This window comes from Numida meleagris, chromosome 5 (assembly GCF_002078875.1).
Source record: "Numida meleagris isolate 19003 breed g44 Domestic line chromosome 5, NumMel1.0, whole genome shotgun sequence".
NCBI classification, from domain to species: Eukaryota; Metazoa; Chordata; class Aves; order Galliformes; family Numididae; genus Numida; species Numida meleagris.
In genome coordinates, this window is record NC_034413.1 from 52,062,413 (window position 1) to 52,077,497 (window position 15,085).

Below are 15,085 nucleotides of genomic sequence, written 5' to 3' on the forward strand. Positions count from 1 at the left end.
GGCAGTAAACATCCATAATTTATTAATACTTCTCTTCAAACCAAAACAAACACAACTAGAAAACCCAAATGGTTTTCTGTATCAGAAAAAATCCTCCTGCTGGTTTTGTGTAATGGTAACTGCTGTTTTTGTCCTACATATAATTTTTTATTCTATACAGGTTTACACATTTTGTTTAACATCCTGTATTAAAACTGCATAGGTAAAACTACCTAAGATAGAATGCAGCAGGTGGTAGATGATCAATAAGTCTACATCTTTCTCCTTGATGTTCAGTATTTCAGTGCAGTTGCTAAAGAGAACCAAGAAATGCTGTATCCAGCATTAATGAAGTGGTGAATATATGAAAAACCATTATGGGCTACAGACAAGAGGACAATATTAGAGAAAAAAAAAAAATAAAACCTTGTATAACAGTACAAAGTGTTAAAAAGTGGCTGGAAAACAATAGTTGACTAATTAATACATATGAAGTCCTTAAATAATATCAAAATTGAAGTCTGTAGTTGTTATGTCTTAAATAAATTCAAAAATTCTCCCTCCTTTTTTACAGGACACTTTTTCTGTTCTTTCATGGCTTGAACATTCATCTTCTTTTGCAGTATCGCAGACCATTTGGTAAACGTAACAACTGAACCTCCTATTAGGCTTCTGTTCTATGTGTAATACAATATCTCTGTCAAAGTAAACTTCATGACTGTAAGTCTGAAATGAGAAAAATAATTCTGATTGCAGTCTCCATTTCCACAGCTTGATCAGAGTATCATAGCTATACTGTTTTCCTTGAGGTGGAAGGGGAATACATATATGTATATATACATAACATTGTTTACTTCCCTGATCAGACAGGAAATTTGTGTGGAGGCACACAGTCTGCCCTTTCAAAGAAAAGACAGTTTTAAAGTTTTAAAAGGTATTCTGTGTACTTATTTTTGGGAATCTAAGCACAATTTAAAGCATTGAAGTTGCTTATACATGCAATTATAAGAGGCACCAAAAGTGCTGAGTAACTGAGACCATTTAAGTCAGGTACCTAAACTTGGGCTTTATGAGCGGCCCATTGCATCTTTCCAAATATACACACAGCAGGGTCCATGCTTAATTCTATGCATGAGTAGTTGCAGTTCAGTTAAGGAGACTATTTACAAGGTGTAAAGTTAAGCTGATGTAACTATCCAGACAGTGAGTATTCAAGTTGATAAATACTTCAGAAAGAACTAAAGAAAAAAACAAAGATGCAACTAACCAAGAAGCACTGATTTCAAATAATTATAATCTTCTGATAAACGAACTACTGTCCGATGGAATACTTAAATTTTTTGAGTCATGATCGTTATTTAGTACAAATCTCATCCGTAACACATGGCAACACAATTTCTCTCTCTATTTCAAATCTGAACAAAAAATTAATGCAAAAGGGTAGGCAAAGAGGTAAGAGAAAATGTTAGTGTAAACAACCAAAAAAAAAAACAAACCAAAAAAGGAACGCTCCTCACCACATCCCAGGATTCCAGTAATGGAATACTCTTAAGTAGAATCCCATGTTCATTACAGCGTAAATCAAGGTGAGCTCTTCCATCAGCTCCTATTTCAGTAACTGCCACAGTGGATAACAAATCCAATTCATCTTCATAATCTACAATTTTGAATGTCTTAGGAAAAACAAAGCCTTAAGTTTAGATATGAAACAATTTCACATTCCCCGAAGAACTGAAAAGTATTCTGGCATCATAAAGAAAACTTTGCCAGCCTGACAGCCAACAAGCATCTTTCCCAGCACAAGGTGCTTAACTGATGTCAGTGATAGAAAAATTACTTTGAAAATTACTGAAGAAATGTACAATTTGAACTCCATGCCCTATGTTGAAGCAGCCATGTTAGAGACATTATTGCTTAAAATCATTACTGGTTTTAGAGAATGGCTGTACTGGGGTAATTCCATTCACACAATCACCTTTATGCTCTGTTCAGAGCTCTCTCTCTCCACAGATAATGTAACAATGAACAACTGAGACCAAAAGGTGAAGAATGTGAGCTGCCATATTTACCTCTATCTCGCTGCCATGGATCTGGTAACATACTTCTTTTACTGATTAAACTGTATGATTTTTCTCTTCTTTAAATTGAAGCCATTTTTTTTCTTCCGTAGAGGAGAAATATGTAATGCCACCACAAATAAAGTGGGAGAAAATAAAGTGTGCAGACTCTGTAATTTTTACTCTGTTGGAAAAGGTGAATAGAAATGAACTATGCACCAGAAGTCTTATATTGGACTGTCCTGTATTTTTATCATAGTAAAGTCTATTTCCTCAGAAAAAAAAATGACTTCCAGAAATTGATGAATTTTAACTGTTGTACTTATGTCAATTTTAGCTCCAGCTGTATTCTTTATAAGCCTCTTGAAGCACATGCCATGTGGTATTTGCACTCTCAAGAAGTAGTAACTTCAAAGCATTACTTTCTCCTGCAATCTAATCAAAGTAGCAGGTAGAAAAAATATAGTTTAGATATTTATATTACGTTCCTCTCATCTTTTACGCTGTGGAAGAAATTTTTGGAGGAAATGTTTGAATGGAGAGAAGAGTAATGATTTGTCACACTAACACTGAATTTCTGTGCCACTGTAGTCACACTGAATTCTGACAGTGTCACTGGGTGTAAGCTCAGTTCTTAAAAAAAAAAAACAAAAACAGGCTATCTGGAGAACAAACACCAACCATGAGGAAGAGTAGAAGGGCGGGGAGAGGAACTAACTAGAAGTTAAGACAAATACAGCCACAGAAGATGGATAAAGAATTCAAAGATTAACACAGCTACTGGTTACAGGCACTGTAACACTGTAACAGGAATGAATTCTGTCTTGCTAAACTTCTTTAATCCAAGCTCACTACATCAGTTACCTCTTGTTCTGGGTCATCATCCAGCAAGTTAAGACGCTTTTTCACCACTCGACCAGAAGATGTTACAGTGACAGAGTTGTTCACCTTTGGAGAAAAAAAAAAGAATGGCCCTGGACTTCAGAGCATTATAGTTTGATTTTATCTATTTGACAACATATCTAATTCATGCCTTCTGCTTTCTGACTTTGCTTTAATTTCTGGAATCTTGTTTTATTCATTAGCAATACATAGCCTTATTGCTGCCATCTGTTCTTTATGACGGCTTACAAACTTGGTGGCTTTAGGTGAGGTTCAACTACTCAGTTACAGATTCTCATTCTTGTGGAGGTGGCGAAGTTTCTCCACTACCACTTTACCACTTTTTTTAGAAGAGAAGTTACTGGAGCCAAGATATTGGAATGAGAATGAAGACAGCTAAGTCATCACCAATTTGCTTCTTAATCTTAACTCCAGGAGACAGACAAAGTAGCATCTTAAACCACCACAGCTGCTTTCATTGGGTATCACTAATACCAGAAACATTCAAAATTGGGGTTACTGATATCTTAATGGAGGTCAAAAGTAAAAAGCAGAGCAGAGACAGGATTAAACAACTCTAATTTCTTAGCTTTTATTCCAACAGAAAGTTGTCTACTCAACTCCTAAATAATCGAAGGCATTAGATGACAAAGCTTATCCTTTCTGAATTTAATGGAAATTTTACTCCTGAGTATAGATTTTTAATACACAAACTTTTTTTCTAATAAAGCTTCAAAATTAGTATCACTGACTATTGGGGACTTTACAGTACTCATAAATGATAAAAAAAAAAGCCTTCATTTTATATAAACTTCATATGCTGAAGGAAAATGACGTGGCATTACCAAAAACTGTTCTTCCTAAGTGTGCTCTTTGAACTTTTTCGACATTTGTGATAGGAATACCACAAAAGCACTCTAAAAGATTTCATGAAACAGCGGAGGTGATTTAACAGCTCATTCTGCCAGAGGTTCAGATCACCCCCTAGCCATGTGGTTCTACTTTTCTCTACTCTTCTGGCCCTCTGTTTCAGCTCCAGTTCAACTCACCAAATAAGCAAAATGAGTACTCATCTTTTTCTTTTTTTCTTTTTTTTTTTTTTTCCCCTGAGCTGTTATCTATGTTATTGCCCAGAATTGGCTCACCAAGGGTTACATGAATGCTAAACTTGTCACAAGGTATACAGGTATACACAGCAAGGAAGAGAGCCAAACTTTTTGAAGGAATGTACTGTCTCTGTTGCCTGTTACAAAGATTTAAACCATAAGTTACAAGACAAAATATTCCTAGCATTTGTATAACCAACTTAGCAGAGCATAAGTAAAATTACCCTTGGTGGCACCTTCATTTGAAGGAAATCTGTCACCGTCTTGTAAGTATGTTTGATCCAGTTACATTGCACACCTTAAAGACTGCAGAGAACTTAAGAAACAGCTTGAGGATTCAGAAAACTATCCTGAAAATGTAACTTGTTTTCAAATTTTCTTTCATATAGCTTTAAAAAGACCAATGAAAACAAGGAGTGTCTTTCAAAGAGCTTTGAGTTACACCCATAAAACACAGTGATTGCTCATATACATTCTCACAACACCTATTTATTGCTCAAAATTATGCACTGTCATCTCAGATATTAGAAATTCCTGTTAAACTCACACAGTTTTCTCTGTTGGCCATGATTATAAAGTCTTCTGCAATTTCTATTTGGTCTGTATTATTTTCAACTTCCTTAAGTTTCAAGACTCTACCAAAGAGACAAAAATCACAAAATGAATATACATTCATATCCATTTACTAGAGTACTTCTATATTTTTAATCTAAAAGATCAGATATATTAAAACCATCAGAAATAACTGAAATTGAAATAAATTATAATCTATGTGTATCACTGAAATTTTAACGCTGTTGTTCTGAAGTTTTTTTCATATTAAATTCTACCATTGCCTGCCAATGCACACGCTCATCATGTAGAAATCTGCAGATGTTTCTACCAGGGCTCCCGATTCTGACAAATTCATAATTTTTCCACTTTATAGGAACTGATGACAGTGTTTTGTCCCACAGACCATCAAACTACTGAATTTGTGCAGTTATGCAACATTCTGCCTAATGAAAACAAGATTTGAGATAAAAAAAAAGATTCATACTTTATCAAATTTGGTCCCACATGGATTATTCTGCCCGACATATCTGGATGGAAATATATCCAATCAGGTTCCAGTGAACAGCATTTCATATCTTGTATGCCATTTTTTGCCTGAAGAAGGAAGGGAAAGCTTAGAATATTACTATACTTAAAGCCTCACAGATCTAAGTAGGGAGGAAATAGTCAGCTCTTCTCCACATACCTCTGAAGATTTCTAAATACTACTTTGATAAACATGACCAGAAAAGATGGCAGAGGAACAAAGTAACAAATAAATAAATGAATAAAGGAATAAAGACTCCATCAGTTCTAATTCTCAAGGATACTCCATGGAACTGTTTCAAATTTTCTTTAAATTTGCAGTAAGTGCAGACTTTGTACCATGACTGTATGTCCAGCCTCTCCTAAAACTGTGCAAAATGAGGGTTTAACCTACACTCTGCAAGCCCTTAAACAGTTGTAGTAATCTGAGAGGACATGGGAAACATAGTAGCCCAAACTTCAACTTGTGCTTCAAGCATCAGGCTTAGCCTCTGTTGTGCACAAATATTTTTGGAGTGTGTAAGCCCAGGGTAGCTTGTGATTGCAGATGCAAATGATGCAAATTGATCAAAATCTTGATGCTTTGGCAGGTGCTTTTTGTTGTTAAATTTAGTTGACTCTAATCATTCAAATTTTCAAATGCATGAACCCACACAGAAAAAAAACTAGATGGGAAAGGTTTGTACAAGTCCCTTTGAATCTAAACTGATCTTCAGCTGTGGTTGTGAAAGATGTTCTGAAGCTAAAAGAGACAGGAGGACGATCACCAATTTGATCAGGCTAAGAGACAAGAACATTCACATATGAGAAGTTTTTTAGTAAAGAATCCTTAAGTAAGAGGCCAGAAACTGTTTATATAAATACCTTCAAGTCAAATGCAGATCCAAAATAAAAGAATATATGATGAATTGTACATAAAACAACAAAAAAATAGGGATGCTGGATTAAGCTGAGTAATAAAATCTTTCTGGAGACAGAAAATGTACAAATCAAGGATAAACCACAAATATTAAGGAAGCTTATTCTGCAATTTCTTAAAATGCCAATTGGTAGGCTGACCAGTTGGAAGTGCATTAAGATGTTACCAAACAAGGAATTAGGTATGAGATTCTGCTTGACTCTACTTTTACGTTGGGAATACAATGCTATGTAGCACTGACAGTGCTACGATTATATTGCGATGAAGGAAATATCAGAAGCAATACTAATTCAGAAGAAAATATGACTTCACTGGATGGCAGACAGAACACTATAGGGTGATCTCTGCGAAAGAACCACACTGGAAAATGAAGACTTTGTTACCTCCAGCATTGCTCAGAAGGAGAGATGAGGACAAACGTGGTACGCATTTATTTCAGAGAAGCTACTATCTGAATATATTACCAAAGCATTGTCTTTCAGAGAACAAATTTGGAAGACTCCTCTATGTTTTTTCTTGTTAGGTGTGATGATATAATGCCAAGGAAAGCCTCCAATTTGAAATGCATTCTCCAGAGAAGATGCTTCAAATAGCAAAGGTGGGGTATCTGCAAACATGGTGTAATGTTAAGACCATTAGTAGAAGAACAATCGTAATTCTATTGATCCTTACAAGTCTAAACTACAATAAAGCTGTTAATTCTTCAGAACTTTTGAAGACAAGTGGAAATATATTGGCTGTTATAATTCTTCTAGCACCAGTGACAGTTCCTCACCTGGCGTCCAGGCACACATCTGCAATTCCCTGTGGAAAGTTAGTGAGTTCTCAGATCTTTATGCTGAACTGCTCTCCTGATATCTTTAACTTACTTCATTCCAAATGAGCTGGATAAGCAAAGACTTAGCAAACAGTTAAAATTAGTCCAGCTCATCTGAATGAGAGAGGACATACACATGAACAGATCAAATTGCCATCAAATTGCATATCAAAAAGATCACTATTCTCTTCAGAAAAATAGTACTAAATAGCTAAATCTCCTTTTGTGTAATACAACAAAATAACGTGGACCACAATGAATTCAATCTGTAGCTGAGTTCATAAAAAAAACCCACAAAAATCGAAGAATTCTTGTAATTAATGGCAAAAGGAGTCTAGTTCTATCTTCAGTTCAGTTGGGATAAATTAGACAGATGTAACACGCCATTCATACAAATATTCTGTGTACTAAACGAGAAAAGCGTCTTGGAAAGAAACGGCCTCTACAAAACTTTATAACTAAATAAAAGCAACTTCTACAGCTGCTATGACTCCATCAATTTTAAAATGAAAGAACAGTTCTTTTTAACAGCACAGAGAAATGCTTATTAGAAAAAATTAGAAAACGTGGAGGAAATCTGCAGTTACTGAGGGCATTTAAACAGGCAGAATATAAATACTCAAGCTGAATTATTGTGAGGAGGGCAAGGTTCTTATCCGGACTTTCTTTTTCCCAAGAGTCTGATCCAAATTTTGACCTGTCCTTGCCCTGCTTAGTCTAGATAACTAACCAGACTATAGCTGATGGTGCCAAGATTTTGTAGGACATCAGCCATTATGGTTATACAGCGCTTCCCACTTTTTCCTTCATGTTTCTCAGAACATAGCCCTTTATACTGAAAGGAATCACTTTACTATCCATGGAAATTAAGTCTTTCCTGAGCTGGAGAAAGGCTGTCTTCTTAGTTGTCTTTTGGACTAATACATAGGGAATGGGGGACTCTGTGTGAGATGTAGCAAAGTATATGGTTTATGAAAACTGAGATAGAAAGTGTGGGGAATGTTGAGGATGGAGGCATATGCAGAGGACCTGCAAGTATTAACATCTGTCAGAAAATGAAAAATAGGTCAAGAAAACTTGTAACATTTCACTTTGTAGACTTTTCATTTTAAATAATGAATATATAATAAGGCCCATCAAAAGTTCTACTGGATGGACTAAATGATAGATTTAAATGGTTTTTTTTCCCCAATAATACAGGCATCCTAAGCAGTACAGGCTGCTGCTAAGATATGCTTTTCTTTTTATGCTCTTTTGCCAAAAAATTCTAAGACTGCAGCCACCTCTGCAGTAGTGTGACTCTGCTGCCTCAACTCCCCATCACAGTTATGTGTCACTTGCTCTGTTGCTCAACATTTTGTTTTCCTTATTCCTGAGTCCTTCCCCTAGCAATGCCAGTTTTCAGTCTCTAGTTTGAACCTCTTTGTTCATTTCCTTAAAACTCTCAAGTCTCAACTAAACATAAGCCATAAAGTTGTTCCTGGCAGCACTAATATGTATTTGTTCTAATTTGTTGTGGAAAAGAAAATTGAGCAAAATATCTTCTCTGTTTTTTTAATTGAAATTACTGAATTCTATGATAATCAGATTATAATTTTACATTCTGGTCCTTCAGAAGGTGACAAGGTGAAGACTTATAGTTACCTTTTCTTTCCACCGTGACCAAAATTAAATTTCTTACCAGTCAATAGTTATAAAAGTTGTGGTAGGTACATAGTAACCCATGTGTTTTTATCTCTTTACACTTCCTCTTGGGTACCTCATACACCATAAAAATAGCATCATATTGATTGCCATCCCTTCTGGCAATTTCTGTAGGGAGGCTAGGGCTAAATAAGCAGGAAAATTCTGAACAGTTAAATTACAGTAAATGCACGTTTAAACTCTGAAACTGTTAAAAATCTCACTCACTGAAGCATTACATTACAGTCGGCCATTTCTCTTTCTTAAAAGAGAAACAGCTTCAAAACCACAGGAATGCAACTATCTGCAAAACAGCAGCCATGGCAAATGTTCATCTAAGTTCAAAATTTCCTAACCACAAAATTTTAAATATAATTCAAGATCAAAAACATTTCTCCCCCAACACATTGGTTTTAAATATGAAAACCAAAAACTAAACCAATTCATAAGACATGAGAACATATCTACTGCAGAATTCCTTTCTAAGCTCCCATTGTGTTTTCCACAGGGACTATAGCATCACATCCTGGTTTAGCAGACAGAGAGGAAAATAAAGAGAAATAAGGAGACATCAACTACAGTAGCCTAGCACTCTTGTTTTGATAAACCATTGCACTGTATTTGAAAGCTTTAACTATCAATTCTCCATTTTATCTTTTCACATTTCCTCAAGTTTATATGAATCAGTTTTGGTTTGTCTGCTATTATCTAATGCTTGTAAACATAAAGATGAAAAACATTTTATGGGGACGGTCTCCTATAAAATATTTACTACAAAAACTTTCAGAATTAAAGGGAAAAAGGATGCATTATTTGATTTTGGTGAAATTTACTCCCCCCTCAATTGTCTCACTTGAACTTCAGAATTTTTAGAGGGAAAAAGAAAGTTTCACAGGCTTTGGTCATTTATTAAGATCCTTATTATCAAATTCTAATGTCGGAGGCACCAGTACAGATGAATGTTAGGTTTCAAAGAAATTAAAGTCATTACATAAAGCAGAACATTCATAAGTTAGTGAATTGAGGCATGAGGATTGTTTTTAAGATATAATTTCTTCTTTCCTCTGGAATTAAACTTACTGAAACTGGCACATTTCCAACAGTTAGAAACATCAAAATGCAATTTGGACAAGCTACATTCTATCTTACTTAATTCTCTCTGCAGGTTAAGTTTTCTCTCATCTTTTGCTTATGTGCTGTACACAGTTCCTAAGTATTAATAACAGCTGTTCTAGCCCTTCCTCTTTCCATGAGAAGTTCTCTCAAAAATAAGGAGGGTGCTTTCACTTCATGTGTTACTTGAGAAGTTTTTCAAATAGATTACCTGCTGTACTAATTTTCTAGGCAAGTCACAGGATCACAGGATCATGGAAAGGCTCAGGCTGGGTGCTATTTAATTAATTCTTGCAATTAAAAGTAAAGAAAAGCATTTTACTATAATGAACCCAGAAATACAGCAACAGCACAACATGACAGTAATTTTAATGTTCTTGGTGCTAAAAAGTCATAAATAAACCACATAGAATCACAGAGTCATAGAATGGTTTGGGTTGGAAGAGACTTTTAAGATCATCTAGTTCCAACCCCCCTGCTATACATACGCCAAGATAATACAAAGATCATAAATACCTGTTATTTTAATGTTACACGGAAGACCAAATGGATACTTTCCCACAACTCCCACTTCACCATTCCAATTGAATTCACATCCCAAGTCAAAGGGCTGTTCCATGAACTAAAATAATGCAGAACGGTTCAGTTTTATTGATGCATATTTACTTGCTTTTTTGTTTGAGTGCTCCATTACTACTGCATTCTTTATCTTGTTAGATGCTGCTTTTAGTCTTATTTTGAATTAACGTCTGATTTTTTATGGGAAGAAGGTAAACTTAAAAGCTTCACTGTAGTTCAGTTTCAGATCAAACAAACTTCCATGCCCATCATTTTCTAACCATAACATTTTCTTTTGTAACTACAGACTGTGCATAAAAAGCAGCACGCTCTGGTCTAGCATGTGTTGAAATGCCTGTTCTACCCTGTTTCTCATATTTTTTGCCTCCTGTGACTGGCATAGCTAGAATTTTCTGATAGTGCATCAATTCATATCTTCAAACTGTAAATAGATTTAGGCAAGAACTCTATCCTTTGACACAAACCCCATGTACCTGTGTGGTGTTACAGGTATATTAATGGTTTGTTGCCACAAAATAGCATGGACTATATGAAAAAAATTCACATTACCTGTTCAGAGATGGCCTGGAAGTTATAGAGCCTGACCAAACCCATGCTATACATTACAATCAGGATTCCATTAGAAATAGCAACATCTGTCACATTGTTACCAAATATCTGTAAAAAGAAAAATATTTTATTAAAGAAGGAATAATTGAGAGAATGCAAAATGCAAAATTAAGGGTATAATCTCAGTAATCAGGTTCCTTTCTGACTCTTACCAAAACCTATAACCAAAGTTTTAGTTTAAGAAGGTTTCTGTGCCTCATCTGTTCTGCTGAGTTTCTGTAATACTTTGCACTGCAGTAACATCTGGTGTCAGGTAAATCACATTCTACAAGAGCATTTATTCTCTAATTAATTCTCAGTATGTCTTCATATCACGTTACCGAGCTATTACAAGACATGAATAGATTTTATTGCCCAGCATCCCACAGGAAGTCAATAGGAAAGCTAACAGTTCGATCCAAAAGTACTGATTGCACAACCTCTCCATCACCAGGGTAAAATTCTAGTTGAATCATGCCTCTGTGACTGCGTACAGCTGTACTAAAAGTACACCATCCAGCTGTCAGAGTACAGATGCTCTCCAAATCCAAATTAGACACATATACGAAAAGTCGATTACCCCTTCACTGATTATGCAGTATTCATTTGTGCTACTCTTTAGAGCATCTCCACTGAAAAGAAACAATGAACAAACTTGTTCTTAATATTTAATGACAGCGTGTGAAGTTGGTAACTTTTTCATACTGAGATGTTTGGAAGACTAGAGTTTTCATTTTTTTAAAAATTCAGAATAACTGTGTGAAAAAGCAATTAAAACAAGCTTAAAATCAATTAAAGAAAAGAAACCCAAATGCTGCAATACTCCTAGTTCTTACCCATATCTTTCAGTTTGGTCCTGAAAGATAAATTCACCTCTGAGACCTTGCTGCTGCTTCTTTTTTTTTTTCCTGTTGAAATTATTAGCTTAGGTCCTAGTGTCTTCCAGCCCAAATTCTCTTAACCTTGACATAAAGGATAAAAAGTTCCAGTCTGAACTCCGACTTTATTGTGGTGTACCATCTCAGTAAAGCTGTTGCATTAGGTGCATTCTGTGGTATTCAAGAGTAACCCTAATCCTAACTGTAATGTAACAGTTACACCCAACTGATCCATATCAGGTTTAGCATTGCATTCACTAGTTATTTCCTTGGATGAGCATATTCTTAAATTCCAAATTCTACCCTGACCTTATTCCTAGTAATAACAGTTACTCTCATAAACAGCGTAGGCCTAATTGAAGAAGTACTTTCTTAATACATTTTGCCTGCTATGACCGTGAAGAATCCAGCATGCCATTCTTACACAGATGGAGAATACCCTTGATACTGGTAAAATTTGTGCTTTCCAGTCATAAATGTTAATTTTAAACAGAAGAGTGCCCCTAAACTTTTCACAGGCCCAAATAAAAAATGGTTAAACCTCCTCTTCCAGTTTCCAGCCTTAGCTGAACCCAGCATGGGCTAAAACCCGCTGGTAACTCTGGACCCCAAATGAGACCGTAGCTCACAGAACTTTGAAGACAGACTCTGCATGTTCATACTGTTCCACTTGTAAGATTTATCTAGAACACCCATGACTTAAAATATTTTTTTAACCAGAACTCTAAAATTTCCATCCTGCTTGGCCTTCTAAGTATATGCTTACGTAGAAGGTCACAAACCAACCTCAGAAGGATTGTTTCCTCTTGTCTGATAAAGACATGTATTTATATTTTACCATTCGGTATCTATGATGATACAAGTATGAATCATTTTTAGCTGTATATAGAATCATAGACTATTAATAGAAGTGGGTCAGAAGCATATCTATGTGTGAAGAAGTGAAAAGAATACTATATTCTACATTTCTCTGGCCTTTAATTACAGCAATTGTAAGAATTAAAGTTCAACCCATCAAGGAGTAACCCAGTAACAATTCATTAGCATCTTCTCTTCTGGAATTAAGATTCTTCCCCCAATGCTTCCCACCATCAGACACTAAAAGAACATCACTGCTCATTAAAAAAGTAGTGTCCTGAAACATTGAGTATGACTTCTGAAATCATGGGACAATTTTCTAAATAATGTCTCTCATACAACTACAGTACAGATTAAACTTACCTTTTTGTTTATTTCTAGCATTCCAATAAATGACAGAGGCAAAACTTGGAACACAGCAAGATGGAACAGTACAGACTGTTGGATACCTGCCTGGGAAAGAAAAAAACACCGAACACACATTCTACTTGAGGCATTTACTGGCGGTAGGATATCTTCATCTTCTACCATAGCAGCAAAGCATAATGTCTCTGTATCTGTCCTTGTAAATTTGTGATTGACTTTGTAAAAATTTAAGAACAGTTTTTCAACAAACTTACCTGCCGTGCTGCTGCAGGGAGTTTATTCTGAGCTGACTTCACAACCATTACCTCTTGAGGAGTATCCCAACTTAGGTACCTATTTGTGATAAGGAAGACCTATCTTAATCACTGTAAATTCATTTAATAAGAAATACATTATTTCCTGCAAAATATAATCTATTGTAATTAGGCAGATCCCTGTGTCCAGGCAAACTGTTCAGTATCTGATTTGGGAAAGGCACCTGAGTTGTTTGCCGTTTGCAATAATGCAAAAGCCATTGGAGTAGATGCCAAGAACAGCTTATTCCTTACAGAGTTGTGAGAAAACTTCTGAAAGTATGAACATTACTGTCTTATTTTTATTCCTTCCCTTCACAAATCACTGTTTTCTTATCCTTCAGTCTAACAAAGATCATTACTTCTAAGAACTCAAAAAACTATGAACCTTGCCAGAAGCAGTAACTGCTGTGCTTTTAAGAATAAAATGGATACCCTATAGAGAAGAATGTTTGTAAGTTAAAAACTGCTTACTTTAACCTTTAAACATATTTTTCTTATGTTTTATGAAGTTTGCTTTGCAGTTCTTAGAGGTTTTCTGCTGGTATGTTGCTATTGCACTATCAAAGGCTATAAAATCATCAGAGAAAAGCCCACAGTAGCCTGTTTGTTGTTTTTTTTTTTTGGTGTTGCTTTTGTGTAACTTGATACCAAATTTGAGACTGCAGTACTTAAGTTGCTGAAGTGATTCTAAAGTAAACAGAGAGCAGGAGCAACACACCAGGAAAACTGCTCAACAAACAGACCTGAGGATGATTGGGTTCCTAAGGTTTTACGAGCTGTCTTTCACTCTAAGATATCAAAAAACTATGCATCCTCTGATCTGCAGGGAGCATTTTAAGGTAATCTATTTGCATCACATTCAATCACCAGCAGCAATAAAAAATCTGGGAAAACATGGTAAAGTTTGATCAGGAACTTGGGGCTTCACTCTTTTTTCCCTGCTCTTTGCATTGTATTTGCAGTAAATTTCCTCCAATTAAAAATATTTTTTATAGTCTTTTGGCTAGTTATTGTAGAGGTTGCCCTGCCACAGGAATCAACAAAACAAGATTTTCTGAATGCACAGAAACTGGACAGCTTACTATACTGCAAAATAAACATGATTCCTCTGCAGTTTAATACGAATGACTGTTAGCTATATAAACCCTAGCCAATGTTTAATACCTGAATTTGCAGCAGGAACCCGCAAGGTATACTTTTTCCAGTATTTCCCCACTATCAGCAGAGAGACGCAGAATCCAGTTCTGCACTGTTAAGACTATAAGGGAAGGTTTATAGTCTGATGGATTTGGTAGCATTTCCCCCTGTGTAACAAAAAGGTTATCATAAACAAGTTTGTACCATGACATCACATAACAAAAAGGCAGAAATAAATACACATTCCTAAAAATGTGGAGACCTTCTGCTAATCACATAGGAATCTCTAAGCTCATGCCTGTGCTAAACAGTCAGCTGACTGTTACATAATTAATTTGATGTCACACTTTTTGCAAGGTAATTACTTTTTTCTAGAAAATACATCTTTTATGCCTTCCTTTCCTTGCATAAATGAAGTATAACTGCTTATCAATACAGCTGATATCAATCTTCTTGAGAACATTTTATAAGTACTGCAGAATAAATAGCTGAGTGGTAACTCAACAGTAACCGCTTACTTTTGGCACCTGAAATATGGAAATAATATTCCTAGGTTCTGTGGACACAATTTTTTCCACAAGTGGAAAAATCCTCTAGAAGGGGAAATATTCTTTACAAATAGCCTAAGGAGACTAAGCTCTTAAAGCTTAGAACCAAGCTAAACCAGTACATATATGAGCACCCATAAGGACCTCTTCTTATGAAACAGTCCAATTATATTACAACTATTAGTTGCTTCAGAAAAAA

The 15,085-nt window shown here is 35.5% G+C and overlaps 1 protein-coding gene across 3 annotated transcripts in view; it reads right to left on the reverse strand.

The window, feature by feature from the left end:
- The window catches only part of DCAF17 (DDB1 and CUL4 associated factor 17), an 18,382-nt gene continuing 3,297 nt past the window's right edge, over positions 1–15,085 (reverse strand). The window contains exons 4-14 of one of the 3 annotated variants that reach the window (XM_021400034.1): positions 14,366–14,505; positions 13,160–13,238; positions 12,903–12,992; positions 10,765–10,872; positions 10,153–10,258; positions 6,488–6,630; positions 5,064–5,173; positions 4,572–4,659; positions 2,901–2,984; positions 1,497–1,652; positions 1–705 (exon numbers count right to left, since the gene is read on the reverse strand). In XM_021400034.1, coding sequence (XP_021255709.1) covers positions 517–705; positions 1,497–1,652; positions 2,901–2,984; positions 4,572–4,659; positions 5,064–5,173; positions 6,488–6,630; positions 10,153–10,258; positions 10,765–10,872; positions 12,903–12,992; positions 13,160–13,238; positions 14,366–14,505 — 1,293 coding nt within the window. In that variant the 3' untranslated portion in view covers positions 1–516. Of the gene's footprint in view, positions 706–1,475; positions 1,653–2,048; positions 2,221–2,900; positions 2,985–4,571; positions 4,660–5,063; positions 5,174–6,487; positions 6,631–10,152; positions 10,259–10,764; positions 10,873–12,902; positions 12,993–13,159; positions 13,239–14,365; positions 14,506–15,085 lie in introns of those variants that run through there. The other 2 variants (XM_021400033.1, XR_002439735.1) reach the window with 2 other exon arrangements.